The 26,494-nt window shown below is 34.5% G+C and overlaps 6 protein-coding genes and 1 pseudogene across 9 annotated transcripts; 4 read left to right on the top strand and 3 right to left on the bottom strand.

Annotated features, from left to right (window-relative positions):
• The first annotated feature begins 1,561 nt into the window (after positions 1-1,561).
• LOC104776432 (auxin efflux carrier component 7) lies at positions 1,562-5,005 on the top strand. 2 transcript variants are annotated; one of them, XM_010500507.2, is made up of 6 exons: positions 1,562-3,088; positions 3,169-3,439; positions 3,522-3,607; positions 4,060-4,217; positions 4,313-4,389; positions 4,477-5,005. In XM_010500507.2, the coding sequence occupies exons 1-6, from the start codon at positions 1,909-1,911 to the stop codon at positions 4,541-4,543; spliced, it is 1,839 nt and encodes a 612-aa protein (XP_010498809.2). In that variant the 5' UTR covers positions 1,562-1,908; the 3' UTR covers positions 4,544-5,005. The 2 variants fall into 2 exon arrangements, 1 of the variants encoding a protein (XP_010498809.2); XR_015590944.1 differs by having other exon boundaries at positions 1,624-3,088; positions 3,808-4,217.
• Positions 5,006-9,536: 4,531 nt separating this feature from the next.
• On the top strand, positions 9,537-11,698 carry LOC104776431 (protein LAZ1 homolog 2-like). Its single transcript, XM_087508776.1, has 7 exons — positions 9,537-9,949; positions 10,038-10,094; positions 10,173-10,281; positions 10,372-10,544; positions 10,626-10,714; positions 10,796-11,045; positions 11,155-11,698. The coding sequence occupies exons 1-7, from the start codon at positions 9,812-9,814 to the stop codon at positions 11,542-11,544; spliced, it is 1,206 nt and encodes a 401-aa protein (XP_087364902.1). The 5' UTR covers positions 9,537-9,811; the 3' UTR covers positions 11,545-11,698.
• A 966-nt stretch (positions 11,699-12,664) lies between these two features.
• On the top strand, positions 12,665-14,631 carry LOC104776430 (protein WVD2-like 7). Its single transcript, XM_010500506.3, has 4 exons — positions 12,665-13,123; positions 13,277-13,803; positions 13,895-14,063; positions 14,153-14,631. Exons 1-4 carry the CDS (start codon positions 13,082-13,084, stop codon positions 14,441-14,443), a joined length of 1,029 nt encoding a protein of 342 aa, XP_010498808.1. The 5' UTR covers positions 12,665-13,081; the 3' UTR covers positions 14,444-14,631.
• A 461-nt stretch (positions 14,632-15,092) lies between these two features.
• Positions 15,093-15,832, bottom strand: LOC104776429 (uncharacterized). The gene has a single exon (XM_010500505.3). It carries the CDS (start codon positions 15,697-15,699, stop codon positions 15,214-15,216), a length of 486 nt encoding a protein of 161 aa, XP_010498807.1. The 5' UTR covers positions 15,700-15,832; the 3' UTR covers positions 15,093-15,213.
• Positions 15,833-18,080: 2,248 nt separating this feature from the next.
• Positions 18,081-19,004, bottom strand: LOC104776428 (uncharacterized). The gene has a single exon (XM_010500504.3). The coding sequence runs from the start codon at positions 18,799-18,801 to the stop codon at positions 18,373-18,375; it is 429 nt and encodes a 142-aa protein (XP_010498806.1). The 5' UTR covers positions 18,802-19,004; the 3' UTR covers positions 18,081-18,372.
• Positions 19,005-20,192: 1,188 nt separating this feature from the next.
• LOC104778829 (putative F-box protein At3g52320 pseudogene) lies at positions 20,193-21,462 on the bottom strand (annotated as a pseudogene). The gene has a single exon (XR_015586800.1). The product of XR_015586800.1 is annotated as a putative F-box protein At3g52320 pseudogene (transcript).
• Positions 21,463-23,861: 2,399 nt separating this feature from the next.
• Positions 23,862-26,461, top strand: LOC104776427 (putative 1-phosphatidylinositol-3-phosphate 5-kinase FAB1C). Of its 2 annotated transcripts, XM_087508775.1 has the most exons (7): positions 23,905-24,158; positions 24,269-24,545; positions 24,821-25,174; positions 25,254-25,407; positions 25,500-25,574; positions 25,693-25,941; positions 26,044-26,461. In XM_087508775.1, the coding sequence occupies exons 2-6, from the start codon at positions 24,289-24,291 to the stop codon at positions 25,729-25,731; spliced, it is 879 nt and encodes a 292-aa protein (XP_087364901.1). In that variant the 5' UTR covers positions 23,905-24,158; positions 24,269-24,288; the 3' UTR covers positions 25,732-25,941; positions 26,044-26,461. The 2 variants fall into 2 exon arrangements, with proteins under 2 accessions (XP_087364900.1, XP_087364901.1); XM_087508774.1 differs by having other exon boundaries at positions 23,862-24,545.
• The last annotated feature ends 33 nt before the right edge of the window (positions 26,462-26,494 follow it).

Genomic DNA, 26,494 nt, shown 5'->3' with positions numbered 1-26,494 from the left:
TATGTTTTAAAGACAATCAAATTATAACTTATAAATTACTATTAAATACAAATTTGAGTTGTGTATTTAATACAATGTATATGATTATTGAATATAATGTGAGTTTTTTATATATTAGAAAATCTTTTATATTTTTAAATTAGTCTATCATAAATTAATTTGGTTTCAGTTTTTACTTTGAAATGTTTGAAACCATTTTATAGTAATAGGAAAATTAGTTACAGCAAAGTTAATTAAATTTTGTCTATTCTTTAAATAATTAAGATAAATTAATTTATTTATAATTTTTTTTATTGAAAAAAAAACTGATAAGTATTCTAAGAAAAAAAGGTGTAAGACCTTACTTTGATAGATAAATTGTGGTGTCTTATATATTAATTTTATTTTCATATATAAAAGTAATAGTTAACACCAAATAATTTTATAATATGATAAGTCAATTTAAAAATAATTTATTGATACGATATCACAAAACAAATATCTTATACTCTAAGCTAAGTCTAACTAATTTTTTATAAAATTCATGAAAATAAAAGTGTGTCAAATTTAATATAAATATGTTTTTCTTCTATAAATTGTCTCTATTACTAATTAATTTAAAATAAATAGTATAATTAACAATAAATTAATTTTGAAACTATTTTTTTCTGTTATTTCATGGGGAGATAAAACAATTATGTTATGATATCATTTTTTTAGTACATATGTTGTAAATACAGTCAAACTGTAACTTATAGAATACTATGAAATACAAATTTGAGTTGTGTCTTTAATACATTAAATATGATTATTGAATATAATGTGATATATGTGTATATATATTAGAAAATCTTCTATATTTTTAAATTAGTCTATCATAAATTAATTTGGTTTTAGTTTTTACTTTTAAAATATGAAACCATTTTCTATTCTTATTTGGTTTTAATTTGTTTATATTTTTTAGTTGGGTTGATCGGTATTTTTTTTTAAGTTCTATGGTGTATGATTTCGTTATGAAATATATTAGATGTTAAAACTAAAAAATAGAAGGAATATTTTTTGTAACAATGTTGAAAAAAAAATTTAGAAAACAGACTATACAACAATTATCTTTTTTTTAACAAACTATACACCACGTAAGATACAAATATAATAAAATCAAATAAAAAAATGGAATGTTAAATTTAAAATTAACCAGAATAACATGTGTGTCACCAAACTAGAGTGCCAAATGTCACATTCTTACAGTTAGAAAAAAACTTCTCCTATATGGATATAATACACACTAAAAATTTCAAAAGAAATAATTGGTAGTTTTAAACAGTATGTCTATGAACCTAATCGTTGACATTTAAGCACTATATTGAATAATGATGTCAAAAAAGGAAAAAAAAAACACAAATATATACGTATCCAAGTAAACACATCTGTAAAATGTCAGTCTATTTCGAAACATAATTGATAATTCATACCACATGATGTCTAATAGTATGATATAGTATTTCATTACATTATCTTCAAAATAAATGATACAGAAATTAGGGGAAAGCTCAGAAATAGATAGATAGTTAAATAAAAAGGTACAAAAACAGATAAACATTTATAAAAATATGTTAAAAGAAGTAAAATAAAAAGAAAAAAATAGGGAACATAGGTCGTCATGTGTTGGCTCGGCTGTATAAAAAAGCTGTAAAGGGACATCTCTCGTAAAACTAAAAATCATCAAATTCTTCTTCTTCTCTCTCTCTCTCTCTCTCTCTCTCTCTCTCTCTCTGTCTCTCTTTCTCTCTCTCTCTCACACACACACTACCTTCTCTGTTTAAAGCTTCCGTCATCACACTGAGTACAATCACTGACACTAACTCCACTTCCTAACGGTTTCTCACACACATCAAAAATTTACACTTTTGCCACTCCGGCGAACAAACAATGATCACATGGCACGACCTCTACACCGTCCTCACGGCGGTGATACCACTCTACGTAGCTATGATCCTCGCTTACGGCTCAGTCCGATGGTGGAAGATCTTCTCACCGGATCAATGCTCCGGCATAAACCGTTTCGTCGCCATCTTCGCCGTTCCTCTCCTCTCTTTCCACTTCATCTCCTCGAACAACCCTTACGCCATGAACCTCCGGTTCATCGCCGCCGACACACTCCAGAAACTAATCATGCTCACTCTACTAATCCTCTGGGCTAACTTCACTCGCTCCGGTAGTCTTGAGTGGAGCATCACAATCTTCTCACTCTCCACTCTCCCAAACACTCTCGTTATGGGAATACCTCTCTTGATCGCCATGTACGGCGAGTACTCCGGCTCGCTCATGGTTCAGATCGTTGTACTCCAGTGTATAATCTGGTACACGCTTCTTCTCTTTCTCTTCGAATACAGAGGAGCTAAGATCTTGATCATGGAGCAGTTTCCAGAGACTGGTGCTTCGATCGTTTCGTTCAAAGTTGAGTCCGATGTTGTTTCTTTAGACGGACATGATTTTCTTGAAACCGATGCTCAAATCGGAGACGACGGTAAGCTTCATGTTACGGTTAGGAAATCAAACGCTTCACGGAGATCTTTTTGTGGTGGTACTAATATGACTCCACGTCCCTCGAATCTCACCGGTGCTGAGATTTATAGTCTTAACACAACTCCGAGAGGTTCTAACTTCAACCATTCTGATTTTTACTCTATGATGGGATTTCCCGGTGGCCGGCTTTCGAATTTTGGTCCGGCGGATATGTACTCTGTTCAGTCCTCTAGAGGACCAACTCCTAGACCTTCGAATTTTGAGGAGAGCTGTGCTATGGCTTCATCGCCAAGATTCGGGTATTACCCGGGAGGAGCTCCTGGGTCGTATCCAGCTCCGAACCCGAAGTTTACTACCGATACTAAAACCGGTAGTAAAGTTCAGAAAGATAATCATCATGTTGGAAAATCCAATAGTCATGATGCTAAGGAGTTACATATGTTTGTTTGGGGATCCAACGGGTCACCCGTTTCGGACCGAGCGGGTCTCCAAGTTGATAATGGAGCAACCGAACAAACCGGAAAATCTGATCAGGGCGGTGCAAAAGAGATTCGAATGATGATCTCTGATCCTCCTCAAAGAGGTGAGAACCAAAGGTTTTACTTAAATTTTATTTCTATATAACATAGTGTCACAAATCTGATATTTGCTTAAATTCTGCAGCTGGTCCGATGAACGGAGACTTTGACGGTGCAGAAGAATCGGAGAGAGTCAAGGAAGTGCCTACCGGACTACACAAGCTTCGATGTAACTCAACGGCAGAGCTAAACCCTAAAGAAGTTATAGAAACAGGTGAAACCGTACCGGTAAAACATATGCCGCCAGCTAGTGTGATGACTCGGCTGATATTGATTATGGTGTGGAGGAAACTCATAAGGAACCCAAACACTTACTCTAGCCTCATTGGTCTCATCTACGCTCTTGTCGCTTTCAGGTAATCAAAAGTTAACTAACTACTTATCATTGTTATGAGATTTTAAGTGAGAGTAATGATTATAGTACTTTGGATTATGAAGGTGGGATGTGGCAATGCCTAAAATCATTCAACAGTCAATCTCAATTCTCTCAGATGCTGGTCTTGGTATGGCAATGTTCAGTTTGGGTGAGTCATTCTTATTACTCTGTTTTTCCCGTTAACTCAATTATTCTTTCTATTTTTACGCCAATCAAAAGTCACAGCATACACAAATCGTACGGAGTTTTTTGTAATTTTTTTAGTTGAGGATTCGGATAGTCAAATATGGTTGGTATTTTTCTAAGATTTTTTCGGGATGACCCGTTACGGTATGGACCATCCGACAGGTAGGGTCATTGATGCGACAACGTATTATATACACGGTCGTGGTGGGAGGACATAGCTCGTGTTCTTGATTGTTGTCGTGGTCCCCATATTAAGTGGAAGTTGATTGGACTTACAATGTACATTTATGCATCATCGTCATCACCATTTATTGGATTTAGATTACGTTTACATGTATGTATGCATCATTCATCACTTATTGTTTTGAGTGGAAACTGGAAACTAATTTATTGAAATGTGAAAAAACGGTGAAGGGTTGTTCATGGCCTTGCAACCCAAATTGATCGCTTGTGGAAATTCCACGGCAACTTTTGCAATGGCGGTGAGATTCTTCACAGGACCAGCGGTAATGGCTGTGGCAGCAATGGCTATCGGATTACGCGGCGACCTATTGCGTGTGGCCATTGTTCAAGTAAATTAAAATTAATTTTTGTTAGTACTTAACAAAAATCTCCTCTTATTTCCTTGCAAGAAGTAACTAAACCAAATCTTGTGGTAACATTGTAGGCAGCATTGCCTCAAGGGATTGTGCCGTTCGTGTTTGCAAAGGAGTACAATGTTCATCCAGCAATCTTGAGTACAGGGTAAGTACATTACATTGAATCAAGATTAAAACGTTCCATATGTAAGATGAGATTACCAATTTTATTAATGTCTTATTGGTATTGCAGGGTTATATTCGGAATGCTTATCGCACTACCGATCACACTTGTCTACTACATTTTACTCGGGCTATAAGCTATGTTATGGAGACTTTCTGCTTGAACAGAAGAGGATAAAGAGAAACAACATAATTCCAAGTTTAGTGGAACGCAACTAATCAACTAGAGAATGTAATGTAACACAAGAGGATTAGTAGAAATTTCTAGGGACCAAGATTTGATTTGATCCAAAAACCCTGTTCTTGTCCATATATATACATTCTAGGGATTATTTGAGAAAGAAGGGGATGGAAAATGAGTAAGACAAGAGGAGCAAAACAAGGGAAAGCGGACAAAACAGAGGACTAAGATTTGATTTGAAGATCCAAAAACGCTTTTCTATTTTCTTTTCTTTTTGGATAAGAAAGACACAACCTGTTATCATATATGTGATTTTGCAATATTTTCTTTTACATTCGGAGTGTTTAGAATCAAGTAGATATAGTTTTTTCTTTGTTACTGTGTAGGTTATTTCTTTTGCCAAAAGTGTGTTTTTGTATATTTTCCTCTTATCCCTTTTACTTTCTCACAAATAACGACTATTTTACCAACCATCATCGAGTAAATAGAAACATGACCTCTAAGGTAGCCATTAGGCGCGAAGTATATTATTAAATATTTGCTGTTGTTTCATGACGTGAATGACTATATTTTATACTTACATCAAAATATAAAATGAAGAAAATCGTAATCATATAATTTGAATAAGATCAGGAAAAAGATAAATTATTTTCTTACAATTCGGCTATTCATTAATATAATAAGGGACAAAGTGAGTCCAGAACATCTCAACCCATTGAACTTTTATTTTAAACCATTTTACCAATTGAGTCACTTGAAATTTTATGTTAGACGTACCGTTTTTACCGACGTAAAAAAAAAACTTGGACGTTGAGAAAGTTTTTTCTTTTCTCAAAAGGATCTAGCCGAACTTTTTTTTTTTTGTCTAGCAGAACTTTTGATGCTGTTTAGACAAGTACACCACTCGACAAAGTTTTAGTTTAGTTACCATATAGAGCATTGGTTTTAGTTTGCCATAAGGAGATTGGTATGTCTCATTGGTGTAAGAAGTGGGTTAGGCGCTTTTGCACTCAAAACGCTTTGTGTCGTCGTTTATCGTAAAGCTGTGTGATGCCATACAAGTTACATATAGAAAAATAAAAAGATATAAATTAGTAAATAACATTAACAAGCAGAAAGTTATATATAAAAAAAAAAGTCAAAAGCAAAAAATCATAGAAAAATAATACTTGATTGATGTTTTTGACATTTTTTTTTTTTTGACAACAGCTTTTTTGGTGTGGTGTAAAGTGCTTTACTGCTTTTTATTGTTTTCATACTCTTTTTTTTTCTTTCTTATTTCTAGGTATGTTGGCAAATATAGGAAAACGATTGAAAGTGACCCAATTTTACGTGACGTGAGATCATAATATGTTGTGCTACTTTTAATATGTTAACTAGAGTCTCCGACTATTACTCCTGATTTTGCGGTGAACGAAGGACTTAACCCAATCTATTTTTAAATTCTGTTCACATATTATTGATTGTTTCTTTATTACTTTCAAGATTCAAGTTGTAATCGAACAAGAGGTGAATCCATGTGGTTTGTGTTCAACCATTTATAGCGTGAAACACCAACATTAACTATAGGGATTTTTACCAAAAATGCCATATTTTTTATAAAATTTTTGGGAAATGTTATATTTGCTTTATTTTTCTAAAAATGCTACATTTTCACTGTTTACATGTGATTAAAAGACGAAAATGCTCTTATATGAAAGAGAGTGATTGTCGTGGACGAGATTTGATGGACGAGTTATTAAAATAAGTCATAAACTTGTCCACGAAATCATTTTTATAACTTGTCTACGAGAATTATATTAACGAAATTGTCCACGAGTTCAAATTAGTTATCCATATTATTAAACATAAGTTGTCTATGAAATATAATTAGACAAAAAGAGTAAAGTGTCGTGATGGTGGACCAAAAAAAGATGGTGAATCAAAAGAAGATATGGATAATGATGAACTAAAAGAGGATGATGGACCAAAAGAAGGTGATGAACCAAAAGAGAATAATGTGGATGAGGGTGAACCAAAAGATGATGTGGATTAGGGTGGGCCATCATCCACATCTTGTCCATCATCCACATCTTGTCCATCATTCGCATCTTGTCTATCATCCGCATATTGTCTATCATCCGCATATTGTCTACCATCTGCATCTTGTTGATCATCGACATCTTGTCCATCATTCACATCTTGTCCATCATCCTTATTTTGTCTATCATCTGCATCTTGTCCATCATCTGCATCTTGTCCATCATCTGTATTTTGTCTATCAGCAGCATAGTGTTCATCGAGAAGCATTTATGTCTTTTTATGTAAAGGTTGTGACATTGTGGAAAAGAAAGGGAAAAAGTTGCATCTTGACTAAATTTTTTTACTGTTCATGGCATTTTTGTTAATTAACTCTTAACTATAATTGGTTTTCTCATTTGATTTTATTATGAAAATCCATAAATTTCGGTTGAACTAGAAAGTAGAAACTAGTAATGGTATTATCTATTATGGTTGGGAAGTATATATTGTGGTACAATCTTAAGTTCATATATTGGTGGGTGAATGATCGTTGGGTTCGAAATTGTGTGAATTAGATGTTGAAGTGGTAGGGAACATACCCAACTCTTATACTATTCCTTTCAGAAAATCGGAAATAGTCTTCCAACAAATAATCTTCGATCACGGATTTAACCAGCCATTGAAAAGGTAAATTAATGTTGTTAATCATCTACATTAGCATATTAGGTCATCTTAGAACCAACATAAGTGGCACAAAATCTGTAATGAACTTCGTGCACCATCAATTTGAATACAACGTATGAAAACATTTATTTATTGGTATTATCGAGAAACTCGATAATACCAAATCAGAATTTACTAAATCAGAAATTTCATGTACTTATCGGTATGGTCGTCACATAGATGGATGGAAGGAGATTAGCTTAATAATTTTATTTTGGATATATAGTTTTGTTCTTAGTTCTTATTAATGAACTAAATCTGTGATTCTACATATTTTTAATAACTACAATTTTACAGAATAATTTTATATTTCTTAATTCCATCATTCAATCATTTTTTAAATCCCGATAATTCTTGATATTTTATATTTTTTCTCGGTTATTTGATTCCCCAAAAGCAAAAAAGCATAGCCATACATCACATATGTAACATGTTAAGAGTGAGTGAGTAGCTACTGTATTTGTAAGAGTGAATAAAAGAGCCAATGTCTAAAAATGTCGGCTTCTTGCTTGTTAGCTTCTACTCTTATTCTGTATATGCCTCCATTATTCTTTCGGCCCACTCCCTCACCTCATGTGCTCTCTATAGCTATATACCTTTGTCTCCTTGTCTCTTTGTTGTGAGTTGTGACTCCCTCTTCCTTGGACTTTACCCAATTCATATACACATTTATATATCATTACATGTTCTTATATCAAAATTTGATTTAGGCTTCAAAAAGATTTACTGTAAATTGACGTAAACATCATATCGATCGGGCCATACACTCCCCCTACGCCTTCTTTCCACGCTGCGACAGCCAACGAGTTCATGGGGTGGACCGTGGACAGCACGGACGATATACAGCTCCCTGATAATTAAAAATAATAATTGAGAAATGTATGCATCTAGGATCTAGCCATCTACGATTGATCGTGTGCATGCATTTCAAAACGAGTAGTAACAAATATATGGACCCAAAAGGAGAAAACAACGTTATCGTTCTTTTGAAGTACTAATTTATTTCGTCCGTAATTTTTAACGAGTATTCCTAGCTCCATATCCTTAAAATAACGTGTATATATATAAAAATAATAATAATAATATGCATATCATACATAATAAAAAGGAAAATCTTATTATATATATAGCTACTGTAAACAAACAACTTATCTACGACCATAATTAGAATTTTTGTTTTTTTATGCTTATCATCAGAATTTAGAGTCTTACTTTTTTGTATCATCTTTTTCCTTTTTGAGATATTGTTTGGACCGAAAATAGGGATTCTTGCACACATGAGTTCCAACAAGAACAAGATAACTAGAAAAAGCTGGTACAACAAGAGATCTCAATGAGTAGTATAGGTGGAGGAGTTAAGTTTGATAAATTAATGGTTATATAAATAAAAAAAGTTGGATAAAATCAATGAAATAAAAATGATTAGGATTGATATAGGGAATGGTGGTGTCCTCGTGTGCGTGGCTGCATTCTCTCGTGGTACACCACCATAAGTAATTATTGCTATTCTAATATACATCATTTTATGCTTTCTATTAGCAAAAAAAAAGAGAGCAATGACAGGCGATGTGTGTCGGCGAAACTACGGACCACCGGTTCGAAATGTCCGACAAGCGAACTGTTGGTTACTGGGACTTTTACACTCTTTTTCCGTATTATATAATACATTTACACCCATGCCAACCCCATTCATCTTCGCTTGGTTAAAGCTTAAATTCCCTCCAATCTTTATTTTTTCTTTGTTGATAACAAACAAATAAAAAATTACCAAAAAGATTTTTAGATTTATGTCGATGTTTCTTTCACATGGGAATGTGTGTCCACACAAAGAAATAGCATCGATGCCTCTTAAAGAAAATCATAAAAGTTTTTTTCACTCAAAAGTGTAAATGTTGTTTTGTGACAACAAATCTGCCTCCGATTAATTTAACAGAAAACTTGTGATTCGCCTCTTTGTTATTGTAACATCTCCAATTCTCCATCATCACATACATGATATGACATCTGTTACAAGTGACTGAACCGTTGCTAAGTTTGGGCCTTCTAACTAATCCATTAAGGTTCCATCAACCATGTTTTAACGAATACGTACATATCTATTTTTTGCCCACGCTTTCGTAGACAACTTAGACACTTGGGCCTACATAAAACTCCGAATTATGACAACAATAGTATGATTTGGTTACGGTTATATTTCCCTTTTACGATCCAAAATCTTCTTTCTTGGTCCACTTTTCTTTCGGCCCGCCCACATATGTTTTCTCAAAGTTATTTCATTTGCTCTACCAATTTTGTTCTTTCCTTTTTATACATCGACTATATCAGACGGCGAGGAATACGTGTCAAAGAACGCAATTCTGGCATCTGCGAGAGTTAGCCACGTGGACGTTACAACCTTCAAACAGTTAAGAAGAAAGCCAAAAAAAAAAAGAAAGAACAGAAACAAAATGATAATGTTGTCTCATCTATATCAGAACGGGTGTAATGTGATTTTGATAGAATGAGAGTAACGGAGACAAATACGTACAGAGATCTACATTTTCCGTCTTTGATCGTCGGAGGATCATTCGCCGCCGTTGCCATTTGTGTCTCCGTGTTTTCTATCCTCCAACATCTCCGTTTCTACACCAATCCCGCTGTACGTACAAAACCAAATCTGTGTATAGCTTCAATTTACGTTGTATATATCACGCGGCGTGACCGATTAGTTTTGAGTATAATTGTAGGAGCAAAAATGGATTGTTTCTGTTTTGTTTATGGTGCCAGTTTATGCAGCGGAATCCGTAAGCCTCTCCTTCCCTTTTTTTCGGAGTTTGTGGATCTCTTAATTCTGTTTTTGATTAATCTGGTTTTGGTTATAGATAATTTCCTTGTCCAATTCCAAATTCTCGCTGCCTTGTGACATTTTGAGAAACTGCTATGAAGCTTTTGCTTTGTATTCCTTTGGAAGCTACTTGGTTGCATGTCTCGGTAAGCTATGTGTACACTAGATGTCTCTCTCTTTACGTTATCTATTTATATTTTTGCATCTTTAAACCAAGATGCAATATGAATGTTCAGGCGGTGAAAGAAGAGTTGTTGAATTCCTCGAAAATGAATCAAAGAAACCATTGTTAGAAAGAGGAGACAATGAGAGTAAAAAGAAGAAGAATTCATTTTGGAAATTCTTGTGTGATCCATATGTCTTGGGACGTGAACTCTTTGTGATAGAGAAGTTTGGTCTTGTCCAGTATGTAAGTCAAGTGAATCTGTTTTTTTTTTTTTTTTTACAACCCAATTGCATGTTTTTGAACTTTTTCTAATATTTCTCTTAGATGATCCTCAAAACCTTTTGTGCCTTCTTGACATTTTTGTTGGAGCTTCTTGGTGTCTATGGTGATGGTGAATTCAAATGGTATTACGGGTATGTGAACTATTATATATCATCTTCTTTTTTTTTTTTCCATCAGTATCATCTAGTGATGATGATTCTTTGATTTTGTAGATACCCATACATAGTGGTGGTGCTAAACTTCAGCCAGATGTGGGCTCTGTTTTGCTTGGTGCAGTTCTATAACGTGACTCATGAACGACTTAAAGAAATAAAACCGTTGGCTAAGTTCATTAGCTTTAAGGCTATTGTGTTTGCCACTTGGTGGCAAGGCTTCGGGATAGCCTTGCTTTGTTATTATGGTATACTCCCAAAAGAAGGAAGATTCCAAAACGGGCTACAAGATTTCCTTATTTGCATTGAGGTAACTAATAGCCCCTCCGACAAAATTTACATATGCTATATGAGATCCTTTTTAGAAAAATTTATGTTTCTAAGAATTCTACTACTTGCTGGTGTACGTACATTGGCAGATGGCGATTGCAGCTGTGGCTCATATCTTTGTTTTCCCAGCTGAACCTTACCACTACATTCCTATATCAGAGTGTGGTAAAATCACATCCGAAACTAGCAAGACAGAAGTGAAACTAGACGAAGGTGGTCTTGTGGAGAAGACAGAGACTCATGTTGAAGCATCTGGCACAAGCATTAAGGAGAGTGTACAGGACATAGTTATTGACGGTGGCCAGCGCGTCGTGAAAGATGTGGTTCTTACGATAAACCAAGCAATGGGACCGGTGGAGAAGGGTGTAACAAAGATCCAGGATACAATTCATCAGAAGCTTTTGGATTCGGACGGTAAAGAAGAAACAGAAGTGACTGAAGAAGTGACCGTTGAGACTTCGGTGCCGCCAAAAGAGTGATTGTTAAGATTTGCTCTTTGTTGTAGTTTTGTTTCATAATTCTCTTTTAGTAATTTTTAATCTTTTGTAAAAGATAGTACTTTTGCCCATAATTTATTTTTACCGGGTGCATACTATAAGATAAAATAAATAATAAATAGTATACAATATTGTAGTGGCTGGGGCGCCATCATTAGCGTTTACTTGCACAACGAAGAGACTACTCGATATTTACTAAATTACTAACCGCTTACAAGTTACGATCACGTGTGTTTAAATGTTACCTATAGTCCGAATGTTATATATATACCATGCACCATGTTCATGATGAATACATTTTATCTTTAACACATGATATTACGTCTAACGATTCTACCTGCATTTCTGCTGGACCCTAAAAATCTTCAATAAATATGTCTACCTTAATATGCATAATTCACATTTTTTGTAAAGCAATCTCTTATTTGGTATATTAAATTTCATTGGACTTCCACCAAAGAGAAGAGCTTCAGAATGAGAATCATATGCAAATGAGCTAAATATGGTATATATATACGACTTATTCCTGCAACCGCGGGAGAAGTCACATGCAATTGCCATGCTAAGGTTACCAAAAACGACATTTCTTATTAATGATATCACATGCTTGGATTGTGAGGTCTCAATTATTATGTTCCTTAAGCTTGTTCACTCTCCATGGTATTGGTATACGACCTAATCCTAAATGGTTTTACATGTTCAATTTTTAAAAATCATCTTTTAAAATTTTATTTTATCGAACCTCTTCTCTATATATTCGTGTATCAATCTTAAAGTCATGTAGACTTAGTACTAATCTGACCAATATCGATATCTCAATCTCGTGTATATATATACTTATATATACGACCGACACATATTAGTATATTACATACTGGTTTGTATTGCTAATATAATCATGTCACTCAAATTCAAATGGACATTAATAATGGTTGTTCGAACAAATAATTTCATGTTTATACATCAAGCAGATTTAATAAAATTATCCCTTGGATTTGGCAACACTTGAACCTGTCGAAAGCGTGTAGTAATTACCCACGTCGATGTAGTAATCACGTTCCGCTCTTTGTTATAAATAATCGTACATCAAACGGTTACAAATAATCGTAATCACATTCGAAACTCTCGACCGTCGATCATGACCATCCGAACTAATCGGCCGTGATAATGGAGAACGTGAGAAGCGCCCGTTCGAGAACAAGACAAAACAAATAAAGAAGAGAAAGTGCATGTGACCTTGACATGACATGAACGTGATTATTTGATTAGTCAGCTTTCTTCTCCAAATCTGAATTTGTCGTTTTTATTTAGAGACTCCTCTTGTCCAAGTTCCTCATTCGTGCTCCAAATTTTACTTCATCAAATTTCGTATACTCTACTCTCTGTTCCAAGATACAAAATCTTTTAGCCTTAGCTATCCTTTGATTTTGTGTTTTCTTTTAATTTTCTTTGACATAAAGTTGTTAAACTCCGCGGACATATTAACCTAGTCTCGTCGAACAAGTTACTAGATTATAAGATGGCGGGAGAGGTTGAAGAGCCGTTTAACCTAAGCCGTTTGGTAATTTTTTTCAACTTTATTCTTTTTCTCGTTCAGTTCAATCAAACTGATAGTGTTTTATATATATCATAACTAGGGTTTTTTTTTCTTGTTACGCAAATATTGTGTTTGAAACAAGAGAAACTTTAATTTGAATCCTAATGGACTATACAGGAGAATTCTATCCACTCGGGATCAGTATCATTTGGAAGATTCGAGAAAGAATCTTTATCATGGGAGAGGAGATCATCCTTTTCTCACAATAGATATCTTGAAGAGGCAGAGAGATTCTCTAAACCTGGCTCTGTTACTCAGATGAGAGCTCATTTCGAAGCGCATTTCAAGAAGAAAGGGATCCGGTTTCCGAGTCCTGTTTTACCTCAAACATGGGGAGAAGAAGTTGTTCATCATCAAACTTGTGCTGAGAAAGATGATAATTTGTGGGAGAACACGAGTCAGTTCGGTGATTCTTGTGTGAGTTTTGATGGTGATGATCATACTTCTCTATCTGTTGCTTTGGAGAAAACTAACATCAGTCGCAATGAGGATAACAATGAAACAGTCTCATCTTCCTCTGCAACTAGATCGAAGCCTTTGAGAAATGTCCACAAAATTGTTCCTTGTTCAACGACCAAAGTTTCTACGAAGAAGCATGAAGTTGTCCTAACAAAGGGAGCTTCTCCAAGTTGTAATACTAAGAGGTAGCATTATAAGATAATTTTCAACGTAACTTTTATGTCTAATGTGTTTCACCACTCACTCTTTAAGTGTCTATGTGGTTTTGAATGGCAGACAAAAGGAATTGAAGCCTAAGAGGATTGTTAAAACTGTTGCATCTCAAGCTCCAACAACATCAAAGAAAAATGAGAGCCTAACTCCTTTGGTGGCTACAAGAGAAAAGAGAACAACTACTAATGGTTTCAGTTTCAGAAGTAACGAACGAGCTGAGAAGAGGAAAGAGGTATACATAGATAACTTATTCTCTGTTTTTTTTTACTCTGTTCCAGTTTCAATTTTGAGCTTATGATGGAACATTGTCTGATGCTGTAGGAAAAGGTGGAAGCCGTAGTGCCTAAGGATCTTAACTTTAAAGCAAGACCATTGCCTAAAAGTACACAAGCTAGACCTCAACACACGTCAACAAGTCAAGCAAAGGCAAAAGCAAGAGATGATCGGTCACTGGTTAATGGAATTGCCAAGAGTAAGCTCAATATTAACCAACAAAAGGCGGATATACATAGGATTCAAAGGCCAAAGACCACCAGTGATCAGAGCTCCAGAAGCAACTCGATCCGAAGGAGTTTAGTGGTTAGGCGTTCTCCGGTTGAGGTTGCTTTGTGAGCAATTTACCAACTCTGCTTTTGTTCTTTAGATTCTGTAGTTAGTACTATGCCCTCAATTGTTTCTTTTGCGTTTGTGTTTGTGTTTGTGTATTTGTATTTATATGTTATAGAAATCATTATAACATAGAACCGCAAATACGAATAAACAATGTAATCTTATGTTAGAATTATCTTTCCGCTAATAAATTTCTAAACGCATATTACTAATGGTACTATCCGAACTTTGTCGAGGGTGGCTTCTTTTTAGATGTGTAATAACAAGTGCTGCATACACTTTCAATCGTTTTGACAAATTTTACAATATTAAAAAGTACTAATTTTAAATGTACAAATAGTATTCGTATACACACAATATTTTCACAAAATTAAATAACTTAAATTCAAATATTATGACCTCTGTTTTTCTTATAACATTAAATTTAGTTTTGATTTCAAATACTTTATTTCGAGCCACCCTACATATCTTTTCATATTCTGCTTACATGAGTTTCCACGTAATAAAAGAGGGAATCCAATACTATTATTAATCTTTTTGTCCACTCGTTAACCTCCATATTGTTGTCCACTATCTATGAAGTCACCCACGAGAACTGACGTTATTGAAATTGTTCGTGCTTATCCTAATTCAAGGATCGCGACAATGTAACTTTTAAAATGCATTTAGATATATCTTACCGTATGAAAGAGTACTAATAAAAGAAATATTGTACTACGGATAATTTTCTTACACAAAACATACCAAAAACTTCCACAAGAATTACATACGAACTAAGTTATAAACAAAATGTTACCGAGCACTCCAACCAACTCAAGAGTTACCACGGCTATGATCCTCACCGTCAATTTCCCTGGAACCGCCAAGAGTGAAGAGGACGACGTTTGATCCGTTTGGTGAGGAGGTTTTCTGAAGTAGTAAGGGAAGTACGGCAAGATAGCGTCTGGCGGTGGAGGACCATAGATGCTGCTGCCACTACCGTCTCCGCCACCGTACGGTGGTGAAGGGTAGTTTGGTACATTCCCGGCCGGAGGAGAGTAATTTGGTAAATTCCCTGCTGGAGAAGGGTAGTTAACGGCTGGAGGAGGATTTGGTGGTGGTTGAGTTATGGAGGGTGTGGAGGAGCCACCACCAATAGGTGGCGTTGGATAACAAGGGTAAGGACACGGCGTCTCGGATATGGTCAAGTAAGGGAAGTAAAGAAGAGAAAAGATGAAGAATAAGCTCAAGAGGGGAAGGCCATGATCGTTTGTGTTCATGTTTTATTTCTTTGTTATGTTTTACCTTTCTTGATGAAAGAATTGTTCTTTATTTGAATGACATAAAGAAAGTAAATTAAAAGATAAGTTTTTTCGAAAAAGCTTAGTTGGAAGGTGTGGACTCTAGCCAGAAGACACTTGTCTTGTGAATTATTGGAGTTAATGGTTTGCTTAGTATTCTTCTTCCTTAATCACCTTAATTATTGGCATTAACTTGTCGCTTACTATTCGATGTTAGTCCGTCTTAATCTTCGTTTGTCTTCTGTTAATTGTGGATTAATTAACATCGAACTAGTTTAGACTTTCTTAAGCATATGTTTTAATTTTGTAAAGTACTTGATTAAGGTTAGATAAATTTGACCGTATCTTACAACACTTTTTTTTTTGGTTGAAGATCTTACAACACTATATGCAATGTAATTTTCTTGGATCTTGGTTTGATTATACTGATAGAAATAGGCTTTTCGGCGTTCTTTGTACACTGTACCTATGTGGCTATGTTTCGGTTGATTATTCGTCAATTATATAGACCCATATAATAGTTTCGACGAACATGCATGCTTTGCTAATAAAAAGAGAGAAATATACAGCAATCATTTTATAAAATAATAGAAGCCACTTTTGTTAAACGACAAAATTTAGATGAATATTCTACACTTCAACCACTAAAATTACCTAATTATGTCCTCTAAAGAAACTAATTCGTCATAGATGCTTAAAGTGGTCGATAGATGATGTATAGTATTTTAAGCTTCCCACAGAAAGATGGATATATATGTTTCTAACATCTGTTTCCAGAAGCCTTGTTGATGCTTCAAGTAAAATGCTCTCATTAATAAATAATTAAATATATATGTTTTTTTCTACCTCAAATTATAAGAAAACGTTACATGTGATTATAAATTTTGAGGATATCTGTAAAGGGCTTGACGTTGAGTGATCTTGAAGGTTGTAAAGGTACATTAGCTATTTCATTTTCCCCGAGGTACTAGTAGATAGCATCGATAACTAACCCTTGTAAGTTAAAAATAATTAAGTTCTAAAGTAACTTATTTGTTTCAAACCTAAAGTCATAGATTGACAATTTGCAACAAGAAAAATATATTTTAATTTTAAATGATATTTATGTGAAAGGGAAAGAGTACCATATTGAAGACCGAAAATAGGAAAATAAAGTAATGGGCAAAATGGAAAAATGTACAGACAGTGCGGTAGTTATTAGCTACCAAACTCGCGACTTTCCACTTGACGAAATAAGTCGAATTAGTGATAATGACGATCTCAGACGTTTAAGTAGAAGTAAAACCATTTAGCCAGATATGTGTATAATGTATACCAAGGTTATATAAATGAGTTTGTGTTTTGTTGCCTTTTTGAGACAAGAAAAGCATAATGTGACTGTACATTATATAGTGCACAGTTATCTCATACATTATAAAGTCCATAACAATTGCAGCCGAAGAAACAAATGAGCTACTAGTTAGGCAAATTTAATATTTTTTTGTTATTTTCTTTTCATTTTGCTTTCAAAGGCAAGATAAATGAAAAGATTGGTATTAGGTTTTAGGTTAAAATTATATCAATTTTATCAGGTCTATACCGTCTATTAGTAAGATGCGTTATGTATTAGTAAAGCGTTGAAGAACAGAAAAGAAGAAGATACAAAAACTAACAAACGTAGGTGAGGAGGAGATGGAGATTTGGTAGAAAAATATAAGCGTTAGGCAAAAACAGATTCACATGTCATGTCTGAGGTCGGCTTTGCGGGACCTATTTTTGTTGAAACCCAAGTTGATCTTCATCTCTCTCTCTCTCTTTGCATCCACACGTGTCCTTTTTACTTTTTCACATCGGCAGGTGTCTTTTTCCACCTCATTCTTTACAGAAATTACTATTATAATTTTCAGTTTTAGTTCACATCCAAGTATACATTTCTATTTTCAAAATAATTTAGATTTTAGGTCGCTTTTGTATAATATGATTATATATATGAAGTTCCATCACGGCATCACCCATTTACTTTCTACGTAAATTATGGTTCTATTTAAAATGAGTTATTCTAGATTAGTTTGGATCAGATTAGATTAATTTGTCCAAATTAAACATCTCTTAACTACTGATTATAATAGTTTATCAACTCATCAATTCTCTCTAGTTTATTAGCTTTATATACAATTCCCCCCCCCCCCAGCTCATATCATTTAAAAGCTAGAAAGAACAAAATATTTTCGAAAATAATTAGCCTTTTTAACTTTATATTCTTGTATCTCTTTTTCCCCCTTTCGGAAAAAAACTATCTTTACATTTATTAAGAACAATTTGCTTTTCTATAAAAATTATTCCGCACAAAGAAAACTTTTTACTTTCGAGAATCAATTCAATGCAAGTTAAACAGAGAACATATCCCATTAAGAGAATAAATTTCTTGACTTTACATATATATTTCCCTGAACATAATTTTTGGTCTACGTACCTTATTAATTTGGTTTTAAAAAAACCATTAGAAAATTTTGGATATAGGAAAAATATGATGAAACATATATGATCCTAGCTAGTAAAAATTATTAACCAACGATCAATAACGTTTTTTAAACAACTAATTAAAAAAAAAGTATGTGACAACAACATACCAACCGCAGATCTTAAAATATTTCTTCTCCGATCATGTTAATTTCAAAGAATCAAGAACCCCATAATTCCAAGCGCGATCAAACCGGAGAGCACCACCGTAAAGCTTTTTCCGGCGGTCGCTCCGAACTGCTCATCCACGGGGTAAAGATTTCCCGGCGGACCCGTGATGTACAAGAAATTAGCCGGCGGTGGAGGCGGGCAGTTGGGACTGACTTTCTTCGGCGGAGGAGGTGGAAGAGCCGGAGGAGGAGGACACGCAGGTGGCGGCGGAGACGGTGGTGGAGGAGACGGCGGAGGAGGGTTTTGGATGCAGCTTGGAGAACACTTGATGGGATCGACCTCATCTAGCTTTCTTGCTTCTAAAGAAGCATCTGATGATGAAGCGTTGATGAGTGTTGGACACGTCAGCAACGTGATTAACATCACCGTGAATATGACGACGGATCCCCGGCGGTGAGAATTTTCCGGCATGTTGTGATCGGCGAGTTGTTTTTTTTGTTGTAAATGATCAAAGAGAGAAAATAACAAAAGGAGAGTTTTGTATATATGGAGATTTTGAGATTAAAAGAGTTGAAAAGTTGAAGAGGAGACGTGAAAATGAGAGGTGATGATGAATGCGTTCTCGTTACGTAAGCTAAGTGAGTGCATGGGAGTCATAGACTTATTAAATAGTGCATTGTGCATATATCATTTTCTGTAGCTTCTAGTCTTTTTTTAACCCAATTATATATAATTGAATAAAATATACACTATAGTCTGAAATCAAATGATAAATTAGGAACACGGTTAGTTAAGGAGTATTCGTCGGTCCACTAAGTGATCGTATTTTTTCATGTGAGGTGGAGCCCTCATGACCTATTTTGGTTTTCCTTAGTTGCGGAATTATTAATTAGCGATTAAAATCCCACCGTCGTATACCAAAACAAAAGCATAAAATGTTTTTGAGATACAAATTTCTTAGTATATCTTTGTTACCTAGATTTAGCGTTAATTTTGATGCACTAAAATGGTTTTATCTTAAAAAAATATGTTAAATTAATGCTTAATTTTGATATATAAAAAAGTTAAAGGGGTATATAATCGTATACAGTATATGAAAAAGGAGAGTATAATCGTATATATGCGCGAGTGCGTGTAGTTGCTTAATGCGTAAGTGAGTGCTTTTTAAAAAGGAACGTTGCTTTAGTTGTTCATCAATTTACACAGATGAGAAGGTAGCAGGAAACTATCTCTTATGGTATTTTGTATTAAAGAGAAGGAAAAAAAAAAGGATAAAAGCTTTCGTATGATTGAAGAATAATTTGAGACAGAAAATTTTAACAGCGTCGACAATTTTATTTTAAAAATATGTAACCAAGAAAAAGGTTTGGTGGCCACAGAACATGCAAAAGGAGAATCTGAGTCCATATTGGTCTAAATTATTAATTATAAAATTCAGTAATCATACAAAATAATGCATTATTATTTAGATGCCGGTTCAGCCTTAATGTGCCTAATGAAGATGGCCACAACTTTTAGCATCAGTAACCGTGATGCTCGATGGTGGCTAACGTCATGAAGGTAAAAAATTATGTAGCCTTCCATGTCAAAATACCGACCTTTCTGCTTATACATTTTTGATGATTCCAACATATTTATGTATTGCAATTTTCATTGCCTGGATACAAGCTCCTTGTAAAGTTACAATATCAAGATATCATGGAAAACGTAAATCGAGAGGAAATTGATGAGTGCATGCCTATAATTATTGGCTACTGTCTATTAGCCTAACCTTTCTCTTCCAAGGATGAAGCTCTATCCTTCAACTTTAAGTATAGTAGATACAAAAAGTGCAGTTAACTCGTCAACTTGATACTATATCGTTTGTGAAAACAACGTACTTATTAATTATATTTATGTTTCCAAATACATGATGCTCTCAATATCATCCGGAAAAATTGTTACAATTATATTACACCTCGTCCTCTTGAATAAACTAACTAGTGGCCTTGTATCAATCCTTTGAGCTATCTCATTCCTCTCTAAATCATAAATGAACTTACGTGGGGGTCGATCCTGAGAGTAACTTACCTTTGACAACCAAAGCTCACCACTGCGACTAGTGCCAGTTATCGCTAACCGATCTCCATAGAGGAGGGGTTTCATCTGAAAATCAGGCAAAACAAAAGTCTTTCTGTCCGACCATTGACTCTTTCCGGCATCTTCAAGAACCCAAACATCCAAAATACCATCACGAAAGAAATCCAAAGATCGAAAGACAGACACTTTTCCTTTGTAGTTCATGATATTTCTGCCAGACAAGTCCTTCCAAACGATGAAAGCATTGATGGGTAATTCAATCAAACTAAACTCTTCAGAAGTCAAGTTAAAACTCATAACGACACATTTATTTTCATCATTCCAAGCTCTATAATACAAAATACCGTTAACGGTGATAACCCCATAACAGCTAGAATGAAAAGGGCGATGAAGAATGTGGCATTGAGCCTTTTTCCATGAAGCTCCAGCTCCAAGAACCAACACCTGATGCTCGGATCTCATTACTCTTTCTTCTTCGCAGGTCACGTCCCAAACCGTGCTAAGAACTTTGTATTCATCATTAACAGGATCGTGTCCAAAAAAGAACAACACCTTTTCAAAATTATTCCCATCCTTTAAGACGGGCAATTCCACAACTTGCCTTGTGTTGAGGTTACAAATCCTCACTCTTCTCCCATTTTTCAAACACAACAAGCCACGAACAGAGCTCACCAAGTGGCCTCCCCCTAGTGTCTGAATGGCCAGATCTTTGTCGACTACAGAGGCAGATGTGTCCGAGTGATCATGATTTGATGACGTGAGCAACGCATACTCGCCATGTGTCTCGCTACCCATAAAATACGAGAGAAAACGTCTTCGTGGTGAGGGTTTAAGGAACCGGTTGGTCAAGTACCGAGATGTGATAAGTGAGAGCCAGATCTTTGAGACGCACTTGAATCTCATCAGAGACTTCGCCGGCAATCTGATTAGAATCTCGATCAACAGTTCCTCAGGGATCTCTAGTAAGGTTGTGGTCAATGTCATGATCTCCTTCTTCTTTTTTTTTCATCACATATATTGTGTTTACATACGAACCTCTCTTATACAAACGTAAGTTACAAAAAATCTAAATCACATATTCGTATTTATCCACGGCCCTATAGAATATAATTCGGCAACTAACAAAATATATCCCTATTTATTCGGCAACTGAATAGTTCAGCTACTTTTTACCAAGAACAAGAATGTAGCTTCGCTTCTCCTAAAATTGATTCATTAGACAATTAAACAAGCTACTTTTTACCAAGAACAAGAATGTACCTTAGCTACTTTTTTTACGCAAACTGATTCATTAAACAATTATTCTCCTAAAATTGAGCTCATATACACATAATTATTGGCTTCATGATATTTTACAGAAAAAAGAAGTTTCATTCATCACCTATACTATTCTCCTACAACTGGGCTTCAAGAAACTAGCTAAGCATATTTATCCACAACAGACATTTATATGGTTTTCTCCATTTTTTAATCCTTTTTTGAGTATATGCTGCAACATAAGTTATTTTAAATCCTTATAAAAAACTTATTAGAACCTTATAAAAAATCTTTTAAAAACTTTATAATTTTTTTTGCAAATGTCTTATAAAAATCTTATAAAAAAACCTTATTAAAACCTTATAAAAATCTTTTTAAAAACTTATATATTTTTTCAAATGTCTTATAAAAACTTTATAAAAACTTATTAAAATCTTATAAAAACCTTGTAAACACTTTTACAAGGTTCTTTACAAAGTTATTCTAAGATATAAATTTTGAAATTTTTGGCGGAAAAATCCGATTTCATATTTTTGGCGGGAACTTTTCTTTAATTTTGGTGACTGTACATTTTTGATGTCACTAAAAAATGATAATTTGATCATTTTATACATAAATATTGGTAGTTTTGAAAATAGTCAACATGAACAAGTATTTTTTTAAAAAAGTATTAAAAAGTGGTATTTTTGAAAAAGCTCATATTTTTAACAACCTAATAAGTTCCGTTAATATATTAGTATACATATCAACCTCATTTTCTAAATGATGTAACATCTGTATTATTTTCTAATTGATGTTAGTGAACAAATTTATATATTTGTTTCAATATTTTGAAAGTGATGTAAATGATCTATATTTCCATCGGTTATAACAAAATGATGTCATACAGATCAATAACAGTATTGAATGATTATTATAACTGATATTAAAATATAATTTTTATATCAACAATTAAGAATTAATTTAAAATAAAACTATCACTTAATTTTGTGATACTAATTAAATGATACAATGCGCTTGGTTTTTTGTAGTGACTGTATATATAGTTTATTTTTGTAGTGAATATAGATCCAATTAGTAACAGTCTTATAGAGATGAGAGATCCAATAATACTATAAGGGATAAATTTATTAAGAGGAAAAATAAATTGAACTATTGGTAAGGATTATTAACTTCTGTTAGTTAGGTTTGCTTTATTGAATGATTTATCCTGAAAGTTTATGTATATAGGCAAGTGAGTTTAACTGCCTAAAGCGCCGTATCGTATGCTTTTCAATGGAATTTGGTTTTAGTTGTTCAATATGTTAGTATAGAGTTATGACTCCAATTGGTAAGAACCCGTGATGATACGATGTCGTTTTAATGCAATTGCTAATCAAGAATATCTGTATATTCGTATTTGAAAAAGCAGTATTTGTTTTTGTCTAAAAAAAAGTTTATTATTCGAATAAGTGGGTATATGTTGCTTATTTGCATAATCATATTGGGTAGAACTATTAAATAATAATTATGCAAATTTGCATAATAAGCAACATATACCCACTTATTCGCATAATAATTGGGTATATGTTGCTTATTTGCATAATTAACACTTATATGGTTATTATGCGAAGGAAGTATGTTATTAAGCGGTTATGCAATGTTAGTAAGCATATCCTTTTTGCGGTCTCTCCTTCCCCTCTAGGCCTCTACAGAGGAAAACAAACAAACAAACTGAAACCAGAACCGTGATTAAAACTCTTGCCAAATCAACTAAACCGAATAAACTGTATTTTACTAAAACTTATAGTATCTAATTCTTTATACATCAAGTATAGATATACTCACATTAGTTAGAACTATAAAAAAAAATTCCAGAGAATTGAAAAAATAAACATAACTGAATGAATGACCAGATTCGAAATACAGTAAATAAAACCGAAACAAAAAAACATGTTACAAATAGAGTTTTATGTACAAACCAAAATACCTAATTGTGTGAATAACAGTTGTGAGGCCTTGCTATGCCATAACAATAGACTAAGCCCTTTATAATTTAGTTGGGCCTAAAAACTAAAAATTATTGGGCCTATGAAATACGTACTTTGATCTTTCTTTAAAACACAAATCTATTAAATTTTTGAAATCTTAAGCGAGGTTTTTTTTTTTTTTTTTTTTTTTTTTTCTTTTTAATTAAAAAAAAAAAGAAAATAATTGGGTAATTCGTGCTCATGAAGGACGAAAACTAGTTCAGAGCTCAAACAGATACAGAAGAAAAGAAGAGGAAGACGACTCAACAAATAAGAGTTTTTAGTAAAATTAGGAGAAACAAAATGCGAGCCACGTGCGCTTTTCTCTTCTTACTAATTCGTCTTCTGATTCTCAATTTGCCCAATTTGTTTGTATATAAACTTCTCTTTTCCTCTCTTGTTTCGGTTTTTCATCTTTTTTTCACAATCTGTTTCTTAGTTTCTTTCATCTTACGTCTTTTGCTTCCAAGTTCGAGAGAAAAGGTGAAAGCTTTCTTCTTTACTCCGATCAGCGTTTTCTTTTCCCTCCAATCAACGTTTTCTGTGTTGCTGAGTAGCGACGGCATCGGAATTGTTTCTTGAATCGACTATAGGTGGTAGATAACTTCGTAAGATGTCAACAAGTTGCAAAAGGTGCCACCTTTGTGAGAAAGAGTTACTCAATTATGCAATCGAGTTCTGTTGCCAAAAGTGTGAGCGATTGTGTTGTGGTTTGTGCCCTCGTTCTCATACTGTGTATAGTGAGAAGGAAGAAGAAAGATGCGAGAGGCTATGCAAACCTTGTCGCGGAGCGGATTCAGAAGGAAAGCGCTACGACTTGCCTTCTTCATTGGCAACTGACACGACTCGGGTTGAAAATCTTGCTTCTAGGTACAGTTCGACTTCGATTTCGTTAGAAAATTTCGTAACAAGGTTCCGCTTTCTTGCATTTCGAGTCAATCTTTGTGTGTTATCGATGATGGTGTGTATTCTTTTTGTTGCTAATTTTAGATGGTAAAAGCATGGCAAAGCTTAATTTTGTTTTATTTCTCTGATGTGATTGCAGTGATGAGTGTGTTGATTCATCTATGGCTTATTCAAGCAGATTTATTTCGTAATAAAGTCATGGTAAAACTTTGTGTTTTACGTCTGTGCTGTTATTGCAGGGATGAGAATTCTGTGGCACAATCACTTGATTTTGTGAACACCGAATCTCTGTGGGATCTTCCAGTGTTGAACCGCCAAGTGGACTACTTTAGTGAAGAAGAAGAAGACGAAGAATACTCTGCTAACGAGTTTTCACACGCTCGACTTCACCCTATTAAAGCTATGGCAAAGGACCAGCTTCGATCTGTTGTTGCAGGGTTATTAGTATCAGACAATAGGGAATGGCTGGACATTATTACTAGTTTGGCATGGAAAGCTGCCAAGTATATTAAGCCAGATACTAGCTACAGAAGCATGGATCCTAGAACCTACGTGAAAGTAAAGTGTATTAACTCAGGAAACCTAAATCAGAGGTACTCTACTTCTTAAAACCCCCCTTCCAAATCTCTTTTTTGATAAAATTGTTAATAGTATATTGTTATTGGGTTACAGTTGCTTCATTAAGGGAATCGTCTGTAGCAAGAACATCAGCAACAAAAAAAAGAATGTTGAACAGCAAACAACCAAGTTAATGATTTTAGCTGAGTCTGTCAAACATAAGACCGTAGCTTGCCAACTAAGTTTCTTTAAAGATTTACTCCCACAGGTAAGTTCTCTGCTGTTACCTATGGACATGACTAAAAGTCTCTGAATAATTAGTGGAACGATATTCAGTGTTTTTTCTTTTGTCTTGAACAGGAACAGGCTCGTGTGAGAATGATAAAGGAACGCTTGGCTTCACTGCGTCCTGACATTCTACTAGTCGAAAAAAGTGTAACCTCTTATGTCTAGGAATATCTGCGTCCTGAGATTCCTGTGGTGGTTTGCATGAGTGTTTTTCTTTGGAATTTTTGACCCTATAGCCTATGATTGACTCATTTTCTTTCCACAGGTCTCTGTTAAAGGCTGTAAAGAGTCCAATCGTTACTAAATGGTGATGAAAAATCTCTTTTACAATAAAAATATCTCAAAAGTGTATGATCTGAAGGGATCAGAGCGGTCAAGGTTCAATTCAAACACCTCTGGACGAAACAAAGTTCTGCTCGACTCGAACTTACTGAAGGAAGACTTCATCTTCGTTGAAAAAAATGCCAAGAGACGCATGTTGAGGGCCATTTGGAATGATACCTGCTTCTTATCGGTAAGTAAATAAACAAACCCTCTTTTAGATGCGTATTGTCATGTGGAAATAACACTATACTAACACTGGTCAGGTTGAAATAACATTAAATCTGATGTGTAGAGGGTTAATGTGATGGACTATTCACTTCTAGTCGGACTGGACGAGGAACGCAAAGAGCTTGTCGTTGATATGGTTGACTATTTGAGAGAATACACAATCCGCGGAAAAGTAGAGTCTACGGTGAAAGCTTCAGGTGTACTTGGTGGTGAACGAGAACCTCCAACTGTAATCCCACCTGAAAAGTACAAAAAGAGGTTCAGAAAGGCTATTTGCAGGTATTTTGTTTCCCTTCATCCTTGATCCATTGATGTGGCACTGGAGCTTCTGTTTTTTACCATTTTGTTACCTTAGTGATTGTATATCACTGGAGATGTGGAACCAGTCATTTTTATGTGTGAAATAGGGAAATTAGGACATGTGATTGTCTACCGAAGCAAGTACAATATTTGACGTTTTATGAATAGTTGGGCTTATTGTTGCTTCTCTTCTAATGAACGTTGATCAGAAGAGT

Source organism: Camelina sativa, chromosome 3 (genome assembly GCF_030686135.1).
Source record: "Camelina sativa cultivar CO46 ecotype springtype chromosome 3, ASM3068613v1".
Classification (NCBI taxonomy): Eukaryota; Viridiplantae; Streptophyta; class Magnoliopsida; order Brassicales; family Brassicaceae; genus Camelina; species Camelina sativa.
The sequence above is the reverse complement of the archived record's forward strand: the minus strand, read 5'-3'. Positions and strand labels throughout refer to the sequence as shown.